General features: G+C 46.3%; 1 protein-coding gene across 10 annotated transcripts in view; it reads left to right on the plus strand.

Moving 5' to 3' along the window:
* Positions 1 to 17,563, plus strand: part of LOC106576657 (ELKS/Rab6-interacting/CAST family member 1) — a 549,430-nt gene extending 531,867 nt beyond the window's left edge. For all 10 annotated transcript variants that reach the window (XM_082977939.1, XM_082977941.1, XM_082977940.1 and 7 more), the window contains one exon: positions 11,806 to 17,563. In XM_082977939.1, the coding sequence (XP_082834065.1) occupies positions 11,806 to 11,943 (138 nt within the window). In that variant the 3' untranslated portion in view covers positions 11,944 to 17,563. The remainder of the gene's footprint in view (positions 1 to 11,805) is intronic.
* Positions 17,564 to 17,834: the final 271 nt, after the last annotated feature.

The raw sequence follows: 17,834 nt of genomic DNA on the forward strand, positions 1-17,834 counted from the left end.
TCCACCTATATGCAGTCCAAACAGCACCCTATTCCCTATATAGTGTGCTGATTCTGGTCAAAAGGAGTGCACTATATAGGGAATAGGGTGCTGTTTGGGACGCCGGCCTCTACTCTGCTTCTGGACCATTAGCATTCCTCAGCTAAGTGGTTCAACCTCTGTGTGTGTGGGATGTGTGTGTGTGTGTGTGTGTGTGTGTGTGTGTGTGTGTGTGTGTGTGTGTGTGTGTGTGTGTGTGTGTGTGTGTGTGTGTGTGTGTGTGTGTGTTGGAGTTTGCCTCGAGACTGCAACCTGGCCACCCCATAGTTTTGAGTTCATTACCGTTTCAGAAATACCCCCACCTGTGTATCTGAACACACACACACACACACACACAAACACACACACACACACACAAACACACACACACAAAAACACACACACACACAAACACACACACCGCAGCCGTAAACCCAGATCAGATAGATGATGATCCTCCCTGATAATGAACCCTAATGCTCCTTTACCTCTATAATACACCCAGTAAAAACATCTACAGTCTCCAACATTATCCCTCCTCCCCTCCTTTACCTCTATAATACACCCAGTAAAAACATCTACAGTCTCCAACATTATCCCTCCTCCCCTCCTTTACCTCTATAATACACCCAGTAAAAACATCTACAGTCTCCAACATTATCCCTCCTCCCCTCCTTTACCTCTATAATACACCCAGTAAAAACATCTACAGTCTCCAACATTATCCCTCCTCCCCTCCTTTACCTCTATAATACACCCAGTAAAAACATCTAGTCTCCAACATTATCCCTCCTCCCCTCCTTTACCTCTATAATACACCCAGTAAAAACATCTACAGTCTCCAACATTATCCCTCCTCCCCTCCTTTACCTCTATAATACACCCAGTAAAAACATCTACAGTCTCCAACATTATCCCTCCTCCCCTCCTTTACCTCTATAATACACCCAGTAAAAACATCTACAGTCTCCAACATTATCCCTCCTCCCCTCCTTTACCTCTATAATACACCCAGTAAAAACATCTAGTCTCCAACATTATCCCTCCTCCCCTCCTTTACCTCTATAATACACCCAGTAAAAACATCTAGTCTCCAACATTATCCCTCCTCCCCTCCTTTACCTCTATAATACACCCAGTTAAAACATCTAGTCTCCAACATTATCCCTCCTCCCCTCCTTTACCTCTATAATACACCCAGTAAAAACATCTAGTCTCTAACATTATCCCTCCTCCCCTCCTTTACCTCTATAATACACCCAGTAAAAACATCTACAGTCTCCAACATTATCCCTCCCCTCCTTTACCTCTATAATACACCCAGTAAAAACATCTAGTCTCTAACATTATCCCTCCTCCCCTCCTTTACCTCTATAACACACCCAGTAAAAACATCTACAGTCTCCAACATTATCCCTCCTTCCCTCCTTTACCTCTATAATACACCCAGTAAAAACATCTAGTCTCCAACATTATCCCTCCTCCCCTCCTTTACCTCTATAATACACCCAGTAAAAACATCTACAGTCTCCAACATTATCCCTCCTCCCCTCCTTTACCTCTATAATACACCCAGTAAAAACATCTAGTCTCCAACATTATCCCTCCTCCCCTCCTTTACCTCTATAATACACCCAGTAAAAACATCTACAGTCTCCAACATTATCCCTCCTCCCCTCCTTTACCTCTATAATACACCCAGTAAAAAGTATCCTACTCTCTTCCTTCTATTCCTTCTACTCACCCCTCCCTCCCCCTCCCTCCCCCCCTCCCTCCCTCTCCCTCCCTCTCCACCCTTCCCCTTCTACTCACCCCTCCCTCCCTCCTCCTCCCTCCCTCCCTCTCCCTCCCTCTCCACCCTTCTCCTTCTACTCACCCCTCCCTCCCTCCCTCCCTCCTCCCTTCCTCCTCTACCTCTCCATTTGTGGGTCAAGGCTATGAAAGCAGAGGTCTCAGCAGAAGACATAGAGACAGATAGTGGGCTAGGTTACCTCTCTCCTAGGCTCTAAAACCTTATCTTTACAGCCTTGTTTTTTCTGGGGATCTTTGCTAAATATACTACCGTAAAGTTAAAACCCATCTAACAGCTATATGACGTCTGGTATGGAGGTGCTGTCTGTGGCTGCCTCCCAAATGGGCCCTGGTCTAAAGTAGTGCACTATATAGGGAATAGGACTCTGGTCTAAAGTAGTGCACTATATAGGGAATAGGGCTCTGGTCTAAAGTAGTGCACTATATAGGGAATAGGGCTCTGGTCTAAAGTAGTGCACTATATAGGGAATAGGACTCTGGTCTAAAGTAGTGCATTATATAGGGAATAGGGCTCTGGTCTAAAGTAGTGCACTATATAGGGAATAGGACTCTGGTCTAAAGTAGTGCACTATATAGGGAATAGGACTCTGGTCTAAAGTAGTGCACTATATAGGGAATAGGACTCTGGTCTAAAGTAGTGCACTATATAGGGAATAGGACTCTGGTCTAAAGTAGTGCACTATATAAGGAATAGCTTGCCATTTGGGACGCTGACTGTGTGTACTACCCAAGGAAGCAAAGGTAACTGAGCTAAATGACTATCGCCCCGTAGACCTCACTTCTGTCATCATGAAGTGCTTTGAGAGACTAGTCAAGGATCATTTCACCTCACACTGTCCACTGCCCATCTGGACAAGAGGAATGTAAGAATGCTGTTCATTTAGCTCATCCTTCAACACCATAGGACCCCAGAGTGTACAAAGCTGTCATCAAGGCATAAGGTGGCTACTTTGAAGAATATAAAATATAACATATATGTTGATTTGTTTAACACTTTTTCAGTTACTACATGATTCCATATGTGTTATTTCATAGTTTTGATGTGTTCACTATTATTCTACAATGTAGAAAATAGTAAAAATAAAGAGAAACCCTTTAATCCGTAGGACCAAAACAATTTGATTTGACTTGATCAGACCTCAACACATTGTATGTGTCAGCCAGGACAGTATGAGGACTGTCTGTATGTGTCAGCCAGGTCAGTGTGAGGACTGTCTGTATGTGTCAGCCAGGTCAGTGTGAGGACTGTCTGTATGTGTCAGCCAAGTCAGTGTATAGACTGTCTGTATGTGTCAGCCAGGTCAGTGTGAGGACTGTCTGTATGTGTCAGCCAGGTCAGTGTATAGACTGTCTGTATGTGTCAGCCAGGTCAGTGTGAGGACTGTCTGTATGTGTCAGCCAGGTCAGTGTGAGGACTGTCTGTATGTGTCAGCCAGGTCAGTGTGAGGACTGTCTGTATGTGTCAGCCAGGTCAGTGTATAGACTGTATGTGTCAGCCAGGTCAGTGTGAGGACTGTCTGTATGTGTCAGCCAGGTCAGTGTGAGGACTGTCTGTATGTGTCAGCCAGGTCAGTGTGAGGACTGTCTGTATGTGTCAGCCAGGTCAGTGTGAGGACTGTCTGTATGTGTCAGCCAGGTCAGTGTGAGGACTGTCTGTATGTGTCAGCCAGGTCAGTGTGAGGACTGTCTGTATGTGTCAGCCAGGTCAGTGTATAGACTGTCTGTGGAGACTGATGTGGGTTTGTGGTGAGGGCAGTAGACAGTACATTCAAGCCCAGGTGTTATCTGTCTATATACTCATGCCAATGTCAATATCATTGCTATGTTGCCCCCTCAGTGTAGACCAGTGTGGGGTGTAGGGCCTTACACCTACAGTTAGACCAGTGTGGGGTGCAGGGCCTCACACCTACAGTTAGACCAGTGTGGGGTGTAGGGCCTCACACCTACAGTTAGACCAGTGTGGGGTGCAGGGCCTCACACCTACAGTTAGACCAGTGTGGGGTGCAGGGCCTCACACCTACAGTTAGACCAGTGTGGGGTGCAGGGCCTCACACCTACAGTTAGACCAGTGTGGGGTGCAGGGCCTCACACCTACAGTTAGACCAGTGTGGGGTGCAGGGCCTCACACCTACAGTTAGACCAGTGTGGGGTGCAGGGCCTCACACCTACAGTTAGACCAGTGTGGGGTGTAGGGCCTCACACCTACAGTTAGACCAGTGTGGGGTGTAGGGCCTCACACCTACAGTTAGACCAGTGTGGGGTGCAGGGCCTCACACCTACAGTTAGACCAGTGTGGGGTGTAGGGCCTCACACCTACAGTTAGACCAGTGTGGGGTGCAGGGCCTCACACCTACAGTTAGACCAGTGTGGGGTGCAGGGCCTCACACCTACAGTTAGACCAGTGTGGGGTGTAGGGCCTCACACCTACAGTTAGACCAGTGTGGGGTGTAGGGCCTCAGACCTACAGTTAGACCAGTGTGGGGTGCAGGGCCTCACACCTACAGTTAGACCAGTGTGGGGTGTAGGGCCTCACACCTACAGTTAGACCAGTGTGGGGTGCAGGGCCTCACACCTACAGTTAGACCAGTGTGGGGTGTAGGGCCTCACACCTACAGTTAGACCAGTGTGGGGTGCAGGGCCTCACACCTACAGTTAGACCAGTGTGGGGTGTAGGGCCTCACACCTACAGTTAGACCAGTGTGGGGTGCAGGGCCTCAGACGGGTGTGTGTGTGTGACTGTGTGTGTGTGAAGCTCTCTGTGCCTGCCGAAGCGGTGGTTCCCCGCTGGGTGATCCTAATGGGGCTTGGAGAAAGGAGCGTGCTCTGCCAAACCAAGTCTCACCCCTCCAACCCCAGCCCAGCGCCCCCTAGCCCTCACCCCAGAGGAGACAGGGGAAACGGGCTCATATATCAGCCTGCTGGTCAAGCTTCATTACCTCCAACACATGACTCAATACACTCTCTACCTCTCTCTCTACCTCTCTTTACCTCTCTCTCTACCTCTCTTTACCTCTCTCTCTTTACCTCTCTCTCTACCTCTCTTTACCTCTCTCTCTTTACCTCTCTCTCTCTACCTCTCTCTCTCTACCTCTCTCTACCTCTCTCTCTCTCTTTACCTCTCCCTCTCTCTCTCTCTCTCTCTCAACCTCTCTCTCTTTACCTCTCTCTCTACCTCTCTCTCTTTACCTCTCTCTCTTTACCTCTCTCTCTACCTCTCTCTCTCTACCTCTCTCTACCTCTCTCTCTCTCTTTACCTCTCCCTCTCTCTCTCTCTCTCTCTCTCTCTCTCTTTACCTCTCTCTACCTCTCTGCCTCTCTCTCTACCTCTCTCTCTACCTCTACCTCTTTTTCTACCTCTCTCTACCTCTCTCTACCTCTCTCTACCTCTCCCTCTCTCTCTCTTTACCTCTCTCTCTCTACCTCTCTCTACCTCTCTCTCTACCTCTCTACCTCTTTCTCTACCTCTCTCTACCTCTCTCTTTACCTCTCTCTCTACCTCTCTCTCTACCTCTCTCTTTACCTCTCTCTTTACCTCTCTCCTTACCTCTCTCTTTACCTCTCTCTACCTCTCTCTCTACCTCTCTCTTTACCTCTCTCTTTACCTCTCTCTTTACCTCTCTCTACCTCTCTCTTTACCTCTCTCTACCTCTCTCTTTACCTCTCTCTCTACCTCTCTCTACCTCTCCTCTTTCACCTTGCTGGTTACACCAACACTCTGGTTTCTCCTTGCTCTCTCTGAAAGAGGCCAGTTTCCAGCCTGGTCCCCCCCCCCCCCCACCAAACCTTAGTGAGTGTCTTGTTATAACAGGGTTCCCAGGTGATACAGATAGCAGGTCCAGAAATGAGTTTCTAGATCAGCCAGTACCTGGTCACCCCCTCCCCCTGGTTAGAGACTCACAGACCCAGAGACCTAGCAGTCGGTGGTGGACCATAGATGATCAGGGCTGGGCCATTTGCAGTGGACCATGTATGGAAGCAGGCAGGGAGGGGAACCAGGCTGGAAACTGGCCTCTTTCAGTGGGCATATCTGCCCCACACTCCCCCTGGATGACCTTTGAACTTAGTGTGTAGTAGCTTGCTCTTTGCCTCTTTCTCTCCTCTCCTTCTCTCTCTCTCTATCTCTATCTCTCCTTCAATCTCTCTCTCTCTATCTCTCCTTCAATCTCTCTCTATCTTTCCATCTCTCCTTCAATCTCTCCTCTCTCTATCTCTCCTCTCTATCTCTCCTTCTATCTCTCCTCTCTATCTCTCCTTCAATCTATCTATCTCTCCTTAACTCTCTCTATCTCTCCTTCAATCTACAAATGTCATATTATGTATATATACAGTGTTATAACGATGTACAAATGGTTAAAGTACAAAAGGGAAAATAAATAAACATAAATATGGGTTGTATTTACAATGGTGTTTGTTCTTCACTGGTTGACCTTCTCTTATTTGGTGTTCTACGTTGTACACAGAAGATATTTTTTTCCGTCTTAATTTGGTGTTTGTCCCATTTTGTCAATTCTTGGTTGGTGAGCGGACCACAGTCTATCTCTCTCTCTTTCTCTCTCTCTCTCTCTCTCTCTCTCTCTCTCTCTCTCTCTCTCTCTCTCTATCTCTCCTTCAATCTCTCTCTATCTCTCCTTCAATCTCTCTCTATCTCTCCATCAATCTCTCTCTCTCTCCTTTTCTCTCTCTCTATCTCCTCTCTCTCTATCTCTCCTTCCATCTCTCTATCTCTTCTTCAATCTCTCTCTATCTCTCCATCAACCTCTATCTCTCCTTCTCTCTCTCTATCTCTCCATCAATCTCTATCTCTCCTTCTCTCTCTCTATCTCTCCTTCTCTCTCTCTCTCCTTCTCTCGCTCGCTATCTCTCCTCTCTCTATCTCTCATTCTCTCTCTATCGCTCCATCAATCTCTCTCTCTCTATCTCTCCTTCTATCTCTCTCTCTCTCCATGTCACGTAGGTCCAGACTGTCATTCTCTGTCTGTTAGAGACAAATAGCCAGTGTGTATTTGTATACAATAACCAGAGCATTATCAGTTATTGGAGATGACTACCCCCCTTGTGGCCGAGGCGGTGGCTATGGGAGGAGGAAAGGTTAAAGGTTATTTGAGGGAGGAAGTCGGGCCTACGAGGAGGAGTCTTGGTTTAGACGGGGGACCACACTTGCTCATATGATATCTTGAATTTACTGTACGCAATAGTCTTCATTTATTGCACTTATATGTTATTAGAATTAGAGGAATTATAAGGAACATTTTAGTTTTCTATCTTTTATATTAGAAAGTCTGTAAGTTTTATATCCTTGAATGAAGAAGCATCCTTTTGTTTGTAAACTTGCAAGTGCCACAGTGCCATCATCTCTACAGACGTGCAGTAAAGCCTGCGGGGAGTGTGTCCCAAAGCCCCTCTCTCACCAGGGCAGTGGGCATATTTACTGGATGGAATAGAGAAAATATGCCATTACAATGTCACTAAGTGTCTGTCTCTTTCTGTCCTACTCCCTCTCCTCTCCTTCTCTTCTCTCTCTCTCTCTCTCTACTGGGCACCGATGTAAGATCTGTCATTCTCTATGTCACTGAGCGTCTGAGCCGGTCCAGTTGTAATAACATTCAGTCTAACAGTTCTGTCTTCTCCTCTACCATCTAAGGATCCGTGTGTGTTGTGGTTTATTAATGATGAAATAGTTGAAGATCCAGACTTGACACATAAAGAGATGTCGACCTGATGATCTGTGAATATGACCTGACTGTGTTGTTTCAGATGTCTTTATCATCTTCCCTGTTACTTTGACATTTCAACATGGATCCAGCCAAAGAAAATCGTTTTTATGAATAAAATCCTACTTTGTTATAGGCGAATGAAAGAACTATGGGGTTTGGATCACTGGCGTCTGTTCAAAATGTGAAAAGCAATTTAAAAGCTGTCCGGCACAGCGAAACATTTCTGTTCGAAGAGGCCCAGGGAGAGAGAGGAAGACCCCAGTGATTTCTGGGGTGTGGAGCGGAGCGGGCCACGCTTGGCCTCCGTGTGTGTGTGTGTGTGTGTGTGTGTGTGTGTGTGTGTGTGTGTGTGTGTGTGTGTGTGTGTGTGTGTGTGTGTGTGTGTGTGTGTGTGTGTGTGTGTGTGTGTGTGTGTGTGTGTGTGTGTGTGTGTGTGTGTGTGTGTGTGTGTCAGTGCTGTTTGTCCAGCTCCGATCTACAGTACTCTCGGCCTCTGGGATTTCTGACAGTGATGGAAGACAGAGCCTGAAATGAATACTACACTCTCTTCTCCTCTTTTCTCTCTTGGTCTCTCTCTCCCTCACACACACACTCTCTGGGCAGCTGGTGTTCTTTCCTCATCTCTCATTCCCTCCCTCCCTCCTTCCCTTTCCCATCTCTCTCTCTCCCAGTTTGTCCGTATGTGGGTGTGTTGAGGGTAACAGCTCTTGAAGGGAATATGTTTATGGAGAATCTTTTTACAGCTTCTTGAGAAGTACAGCAGAATCTGCCCCTTCGCTCTCTCTGACCATCCTTACGTCAACTCCCCCACGCGCCAAGCACTGGGCGGCGGGGGTGTGTGTGTGTGTGTGTGTGTGTGTGTGTGTGTGTGTGTGTGTGTGTGTGTGTGTGTGTGTGTGTGTGTGTGTGTGTGTGTGTGTGTGTGTGTGTGTGTGTCTGAGTGCGCGAGCGCCTGTGTGTGTGCGGTGTGCGCGCCGCCTGTGTGTCTCCGTGTGCCGTGTGTGCTCCGTGTGCGTGTGTGTGTGTGTGTGTGTGTGCGTGCCACCAGCCAGCCACCTGTTAATGCCAGCACTGATTTCATAAGGCATAGCTGGTACCTCAACAGCCAGGACACACACACACTTTCCCCCCTCGTCACCTCTCAACCCCCAGCCTTTTGAAAAAATAATTTGGAAAAAGTTATCTGTGTGTTAAAGATCTTGTCTGTATCCCAGATAGCACCCTATTCCCTATGTAAGGCACTCATTTTTACCAGAGCCTTATGGGCCCTTCTATGGAATAGGGGGCCAATTGGGCCACAGCCTGTGTTAAAGATAACCCCACCTGTGAGGATCATTAGCCTGAGGAGCTGTCCAACATTAAATCCCCTTTAGGTTCAGATTCCATTAATGAGAGGAAAATTACACCTTTCAGATGAACATTCCAAGTGTACAATTTGATATAATGACTTAAAAAGAGCTGTTGGGTAGTTGGTGGAGGAATGGAGCATTCCAGGAGAGTTTAAATGGGTTAAGTGAGTTGGTGGAGGAATGGAGCATTCCAGGAGAATTTAAATGGGTTAAGTGAGTTGGTGGAGGAATGGAGCATTCCAGGAGAATTTAAATGGGTTAAGTGAGTTGGTAGACAAATAGAGCATTCCAGGAGAATTTAAATGGGTTAAGTGAGTTGGTGGAGGAATGAAGCATTCCAGGAGAATTTAAATGGGTTAAGTGAGTTGGTGGAGGAATGGAGCATTCCAGGATAATTTAAATGGGTTAAGTGAGTTGGTGGAGGAATGGAGCATTCCAGGAGAATTTAAATGGGTTATCCTCTCTAGGGTCGGCGGGACGAAATCGTCCCACCTACTCAACAGCCAGTTGAATCCCGTGGCGCGTTATTCAAATACCTTAGAAATGCTATTACTTCAATTTCTCAAACATATTACTATTTTACACCATTTTAAAGACAAGACTCTCGTTAATCTAACCACACTGTCCGATTTCAAAAAGGCTTTACAACGAAAACAAAACATTAGATTATGTCAGCAGAGTACCCAGCCAGAAATAATCAGACACCCATTTTTCAAGCTAGCATATAATGTCACATAAACCCAAACCACAGCTAAATGCAGCACTAACCTTTGATGATCTTCATCAGATGACAACCCTAGGACATTATGTTATACAATACATGCATGTTTTGTTCAATCAAGTTCATATTTATATCAAAAACCAGCTTTTTACATTAGCATGTGATGTTCAGAACTAGCATACCCCCCGCAAACTTCCGGTGAATTTACTAAATTACTCACGATAAACGTTCACAAAAAGCATAACAATTATTTTAAGAATTATAGATACAGAACTCCTCTATGCACTCGCTATGTCCGATTTTAAAATAGCTTTTCGGTGAAAGCACATTTCGCAATATTCTCAGTAGATAGCCCGGCATCACAGGGCTAGCTATTTAGACACCCACCAAGTTTAGCACTCACCAAAATCAGATTTACTATAAGAAAAATGTTATTACCTTTGCTGTCTTCGTCAGAATGCACTCCCAGGACTTCTACTTCAATAACAAATGTTGGTTTGGTTCAAAATAATCCATAGTTATATCCAAATATCCTCTGTTTTGTTCGTGCATTCAAGACACTATCCGAATGGTAAAGAAGGGTGACGCGCACGACGCATTTCGTGACAAAAAAATTCTAAATATTCCATTACCGTACTTCGAAGCATGTCAACCGCTGTTTAAAATCAATTTTTATGCCATTTTTCTCGTAAAAAAGCGATAATATTCCGACCGGGAAAGCGTGTTTACGTTCAAAGACGAAAGAAAATAAAACATGGGGTCGACTCGTGCACGAGCCTCAGTCTGATAGTACTCTGACCGGCCACTATCCAAACGCGCTAATGTTTTTCAGCCAGAGGCTGGAATTACATCATTCAGCTTTTTCCCGGGTTCTGAGAGCCTATGGGAGCCGTAGGAAGTGCCACGTTACAGCAAAGACCCTCAGTTTTCAATAAACAGAGCCAAGAAGAACAAGAACTTGTCAGACAGGCCACTTCCTGTAAGGAATCTTCTCAGGTTTTTGCCTGCCATATGAGTTCTGTTATACTCACAGACACCATTCAAACAGTTTTAGAAACTTTAGGGTGTTTTCTATCCAAAGCCAATAATTATATGCATATTCTAGTTACTGGGCAGGAGTAGTAACCAGATTAAATCGGGTACATTTTTTATCCGGCCGTGCAAATACTGCCCCCTATCCCCAACAGGTTAAGTGAGTTGGTTGAGGAATGGAGCATTCCAGGAGAATTTAAATGGGTTAAGTGAGTTGGTAGAGGAATGGAGCACTCCAGGAGAATTTAAATGGGTTAAGTGAGTTGGTAGAGGAATGGAGCATTCCAGGAGAATTTAAATGGGTTAAGTGAGTTGGTAGAGGAATGGAGCATTCCAGGAGAATTTAAATGGGTTAAGTGAGTTAGTGGAGGTTGTGGATGTGAAGAGGGGATCAGCTGTGGATTCATGGTCCAGGGAGGGAGAGGGGAGCGTGAGGGGGGAGAGAGAGGGGATGACCCTGGGCCAGGTGGAGAGGTGGAAGGACAAGGAGAGATGGAGGGGGAGAAGAGGAGGAGGAGAGGAGAAGGACAAGGAGAGATGGAGGGGGAGAAGTGGTGGAGGAGGAGAGGAGAAGGACAAGGAGAGATGGAGGGGGAGAAGAGGAGGAGGAGAGGAGAAGGACAAGGAGAGATGGAGGGGGAGAAGAGGTGGAGAGGTTGTTAACTCACACGGATGTTCCCCCTCTCTAAATCACTCAGTCCCTCTTTCTTTCCCTCTCTAGCTCTCTCTTTCTCTTCCTCTGCTCTCCTCCTCCGCTCACTTCTTTACAGCGCACTAGCTACCCATTTCCTGTGACCTATCACCTCTCACAGAAGAAAGAAGGGATAGAGGGAGAGGGGAAGGAGGAGGACAGAGGGAGATATCTGTACAGTCCCATCAGCCCTGGGAGACTTAAGGCCAGTCAGTTAGGCTGTCTACCATGGAGGTTCTTCTCTCTCCACTGACCAGAAACAGCATTTGTCCAGAAAGTCCATGTGTGTTCTCTCACTGTTTTGTTGTTTACAGTATGTTGCTATGTACCTGACCTATGATGTGACGTTACAAAATACATGTTTTTAACATTTCTCTCTCTCTCCTCTCCCCCCTCTCTCTCTTCTCCCCCCTCTCTCTCTTCTCTCTCCCTCCCTCTCCCCCTCCCTCCTCTTCCTCACCCCATCAGTTGGAGTCGGAGCTGGCGGTGTGTGAGAGGGAGAGTGCAGAACTCCAGGAGTATGCTAACTGTGTCCTGCAGCAGATCGCTGACCACTGCCCTGACATCCTGGAACAGGTGGTCAACGCCCTGGAAGAGTCCTGCTGACCACAAAACGCACACCTTTCAATATCCCCCGCCAGCCACACTCTCACACGTGTAAAGAGAGAGAGAGAGAGAGATGCTTTTATATTCGCAGTCCTTCATTTCCTGCCTTACCAGTTCTCCCAATATCTCTTTGGGGATTTCTTACAGATTTTTAAAAAATGAGTTGTCAGATTGGTGCAAAAATCCTTTCTCTAAATCTAAAAATGTTTGTGGTGAGAAGGCCTTCTTGAACCGTTCATGACGTTGAACCCTGTCTTTCTTTGACTTGACCACAAAACCTGTCCGTTACTAAGGTGTGGTCAAGCATGTTATATTAGTGTTACTCACATACAGTTACTGCTTAGTTACCACACAGTTACTGCTTAGTTACTACACAGTTACTGCTTAGTTACCACACAGTTACTGCTTAGTTACCACACAGTTACTGCTTAATTACTACACAGTTACTGCTTAGTTACTACTGCTTAGTTACTACACTGTTACTGCTTAGTTACTACACAGTTACTGCTTAATTACTACACAGTTACTGCTTAGTTACTACTGCTTAGTTACTACACAGTTACTGCTTAGTTACTACACAGTTACTGCTTAGTTACTACACAGTTACTGCTTAGTTACTACACAGTTACTTCTTAGTTACTACACAGTTACTGCTTAGTTACCACACAGTTACTGCTTAGTTACTACTGCTTAGTTACTACACAGTTACTGCTTAGTTACTACACAGTTACTGCTTAGTTACTACACAGTTACTGCTTAGTTACTACACAGTTACTTCTTAGTTACTACACAGTTACTGCTTAGTTACCACACAGTTACTGCTTAGTTACTACTGCTTAGTTACTACACAGTTACTGCTTAGTTACTACACAGTTACTGCTTAGTTACTACACAGTTACTGCTTAGTTACTACACAGTTACTTCTTAGTTACTACACAGTTACTGCTTAGTTACCACACAGTTACTGCTTAGTTACTACTGCTTAGTTACTACACAGTTACTGCTTAGTTACCACACAGTTACTGCTTAGTTACTACACAGTTACTGCTTAGTTACCACACAGTTACTGCTTAGTTACTACACAGTTACTGCTTAGTTACTACACGGTTACTGCTTAGTTACCACACAGTTACTGCTTAGTTACTACTGCTTAGTTACTACACAGTTACTGCTTAGTTACTACACAGTTACTGCTTAGTTACCACACAGTTACTGCTTAGTTACCAGACAGTTACTGCTTAGTTACCACACAGTTACTGCTTAGTTACTACTGCTTAGTTACTACACAGTTACTGCTTAGTTACTACTGCTTAGTTACTACACAGTTACTGCTTAGTTACTACTGCTTAGTTACCACACAGTTACTGCTTAGTTACTACTGCTTAGTTACTACACAGTTACTGCTTAGTTACTACTGCTTAGTTACTACACAGTTACTGCTTAGTTACCACACAGTTACTGCTTAGTTTCTACACAGTTACTGCTTAGTAACTACTGCTTAGTTACTACACAGTTACTGCTTAGTTACTACTGCTTAGTTACCACACAGTTAGTGTCAGAAGTGACTGTCCTAATGGGACGGGGAAATCATTATGGCCAATATGAAGAGAAGCTAGAGACTCTGAATCATGGTCATGTACCCACTACTTAGGCCATTCTAGAATCCCTCCTACAGCTTTGCTTTCTGTCCTGTTGTACTGCATTCCACATGGAACCCTATTCCCTGTATAGAACACTACATTTCATCACGGCCCATATCAATCAATCAATCAATCAATCATTCAAATGTATTTATAAAGCCCGTTTTACATCAGCCGATGTCACAAAGTGCTGTACAGAAACCCAGCCTAAAACCCCAAACAGCAAGCAATGCAGATGTAGAAGCACGGTGGCTAGGAAAAACTCCCTAGAAAGGCAGGAACCTAGGAAGAAACCTAGAGAGGAACCAGGCTATGAGGGGAGGCCAGTCCTTCTCTGGCTGTGCCGGGTGGAGATTATAACAGAACATAGAACTCTTGTGAAAAGTAGTGCACTATATAGGGACTAGGGTGCCCTTTGGGATACAGCCTAGATCAGAGATCTGGGAATATGAATTTAAATGACCTTTGATGCCATTTCTTTGCTGCTACCTTTTGCTTTGGTTGTTAGAGAGAGTTTGTTGTTCTTCTCTATTATGACAGTTCTCTGATGGTTTTGGGGAACAAGAAACCTAGTCATGTTTTTATTTCAGTTGTCACCCGTTGAAAGGTTAGAGTTAGGAGATGAAAAACAACACTATTATTGAGACACTCAAGCAACAACAGTATTATTGAGACATTCAAGCCACACAAATGCTCACCACTCACTGTAACAACAGTGAAAGTGTGTTTCTACAGGGAAAGTGATATCTATTCTGGGCACGGGTATTGATGTTGAAATACAGATAGAATATATCTAGCTTTATCTGGGATTTTAAACCTCATAAGGACTCTTTAGACAGGACTCTCTAGACAGGACTCTCTAGACAGGACTCTCTAGACAGGACTCCCTAGACAGGACTCACTAGACAGGACTCTCTAGACAGGACTCACTAGACAGGACTCTCTAGACAGGACTCACTAGACAGGACTCACTAGACAGGACTCTCTAGACAGGACTCTCTAGACAGGACTCACTAGACAGGAGTCTTTAGACAGGGCTCCCTAGACAGGACTCACTAGACAGGACTCTCTAGACAGGACTCTCTAGACAGGAGTCTTTAGACAGGGCTCCCTAGACAGGACTCACTAGACAGGACTCTCTAGACAGGTCTCTCTAGACAGGAGTCTTTAGACAGGGCTCCCTAGACAGGACTCACTAGACAGGACTCTCTAGACAGGAGTCTCTCGACAGGAGTCTTTAGACAGGACTCTTTAGACAGGACTCTCTAGACAGGAGTCTTTAGACAGGACTCTTTAGACAGGACTCTCTAGACAGGAGTCTTTAGACAGGACTCTTTAGACAGGACTCTCTAGACAGGAGTCTTTAGACAGGGCTCCCTAGACAGGACTCACTAGACAGGACTCACTAGACAGGGACTCTAGACAGGACTCTCTAGACAGGACTCTCTAGACAGGACTCCCTAGACAGGACTCCCTAGACAGGGCTCTCTAGACAGGACTCTTTAGACAGGACTCTTTAGACAGGACTCTTTAGACAGGACTCTCTAGACAGGGCTCCCTAGACAGGACTCTCTAGACAGGACTCCCTAGACAGGACTCTTTAGACAGGACTCTCTAGACAGGACTCACTAGACAGGACTCACTAGACAGGGACTCTAGACAGGACTCTCAAGACAGGACTCTCTAGACAGGGCTCCCTAGACAGGACTCTCTAGACAGGGACTCTAGACAGGACTCTCTAGACAGGACTCCCTAGACAGGACTCCCTAGACAGGACTCCCTAGACTGGACTCTTTAGACATGACTCCCTAGACAGGACTCACTAGACAGGGACTCTAGACAGGACTCTCTAGACAGGACTCTCTAGACAGGACTCTCTAGACAGGACTCCCTAGACAGGACTCCCTAGACAGGGACTCTAGACAGGGCTCCCTAGACAGGACTCTCTAGACAGGACTCTCTAGACAGGACTCCCTAGACAGGGACTCTAGACAGGGCTCCCTAGACAGGACTCTCTAGACAGGACTCTCTAGACAGGATTCCTTAGACAGGACTCTCTAGACAGGGCTCCCTAGACAGGACTCTCTAGACAGGACTCTCTAGACAGGATTTCCTATGGTGATGTTAGATGTTAAACAGCAGACCCAGTTGAGATGGTATGGATCGTATGTCTTCAGCTAACCTAACATAGCAGGTGTGAGGCGCTGGTTCTTTCTGTTGTGGGAGGTTCTCTTCTGCACTGTTCAACCAATCCAGTAAATGTGGAGGAGGAGTTAAGATGGAGTGTCGCCTTGTTGACGTCCGAAAGCGGAAGCCGCATCACAGGCTCTTTCCATTTCCCATGAAAACCAGGTGTAGTTAGCTAATGGATCTCCCCTGATTTAGAGCTGTGATGAGAGCGTATGGAGGTCACAAACCCACCGTTTACAGGGGAGTATGGCCTGGAGACACAGAGGGGATATTTACACCCAGCATGACTTCCTATAGGAAGTGACATCATCTCAGTCAGGTCCACAGGCTGGTTCCCCCCTCTTTCCTTCTCATCTATCTTTACGTCTTTCTTTCTTTCAATCAGCATGGACATGAAAGACAGCAGGGGGGTGATGTCACTCAGACAGTGTGGGTGGGTGATGTTCTAGTGATGACTCGTAGTGAGCAGATCACTGTTTTATGTGGCTTAATTATAACCATCTCCTCTCTCTATCCCTCTCTCCCCTCTATCTCTCCCATTCCCCCTCTCTCTCTATCCCTCTCTCCCCTCTATCTCTCCCATTCCTCCTCTCTCTATCCCTCTCTTCCCCTCTCTCCTCCCATTCCCCCTCTCTCTATCCCTCTCTCTCCCATCCCCTCTCTATCTCCCATTCCCTCTCTCTCTATCCCTCTATCTCACCCATTCCCCCTCTCTCTATCCCTCTCTTCCCCTCTCTCTCCCATTCCCCCTCTCTCTCTATCCCTCTCTCTCCCATCCCCTCTCTATCTCCCATTCCCTCTCTCTCTATCCCTCTCTTCCTTCTATCTCTCCCATCCCCTCTCTCTCTCTATCCCTATCTTCCCCTCTATCTCTCCCATCCCCCTTTCCCTCTCTTCCCCTCTCTCTCCCATCCCCTCTCTCTCTATCCCTCTCTTCCCCTCTCTCTCCCATCCCCTCTCTCTCTATCCCTCTCTTCCTTCTATCTCTCCCATCCCCTCTCTCTCTCTATCCCTATCTTCCCCTCTATCTCTCCCATCCCCCTTTCCCTCTCTTCCCCTCTCTCTCCCATCCCCTCTCTCTCTATCCCTCTCTTCCTTCTATCTCCCCCATTCTATCCTCTCTCTATCCATCTCTTCCTCTCTTTCTTCCCCATTCTCTCTCACTTCCTCTCTCTCTATCCCTTTCTCCCACATTCTCTCCCCTATCCTCTCCTCTCTCTTCCCCGCTCTCTCCCCCATTCTCTCCTCTCTTCCCCTCTCTCTCCCCCATCCTCACCTCTCTGGTCAGTCAGTCATTCTAATCAACACACTCACCGCTCCATCACTTCCAGGTGACTGAGGTTCTGGCTTGCATCCCAAATGGAACCCTATTCACCATATAGTGCACTTCTTTTAACCAGGGCCCATAAGACTCTGGTCAACAGTAGTGCACTATGTAGGGAATAGGGTGCCATTTGAGATGCAGCTGGGAGTGTTGAAACACCTATCTAAACCAACAGATGCAGTCGACCACCACAAACACTCACACTTCCTTGTTCACCTTAAATGGTGGTTTGTGGTTGAAGCTCGTGTACATCATGGTCCATTCAGTTCCCTTTGTGTGTCATATTGATTGGAAATAGCTGGGCTCACCCCGGTGATGAACCATATCCTTATTGCTACAGGTCTAGTCTGTGACCAGATAGTTGTGTGTGTGACAGTTCATCTCTGGAGATGATAAAACCTGGCTCATCTCTCTCTCTCTCTCTCTCTCTCTCTGTCTCTCTCTCTGTCTCTCTCTCTGTCTCTCTCTCTCTTCTCTCTCTCTCTCTCTCTCTCTCTCTCTCTCTCGTCTCTCTCTCTCTCTCTCTGTCTCTCTCTCTGTCTCTCTCTCTCTCTGTCTCTCTGTCTCTCTCTCTCTCTGTCTCTCTCTCTCTCTCTCTCTCTCTCTGTCTCTCTCTCTCTCTCTCTCTCTCTCTCACACTCTCTCTCTCTCTCTCTCTCTCTCTCTCTCTCTCTCTCTCTCTCTCTCTCTCACAGTTAGAGACAGAGACGTGACCAACACCTACTGAACACACAAAC

The sequence above is a fragment of the Salmo salar genome, chromosome 07, assembly GCF_965601325.2.
Source record: "Salmo salar chromosome 07, fSalSal1, whole genome shotgun sequence".
Taxonomy (NCBI): Eukaryota; Metazoa; Chordata; class Actinopteri; order Salmoniformes; family Salmonidae; genus Salmo; species Salmo salar.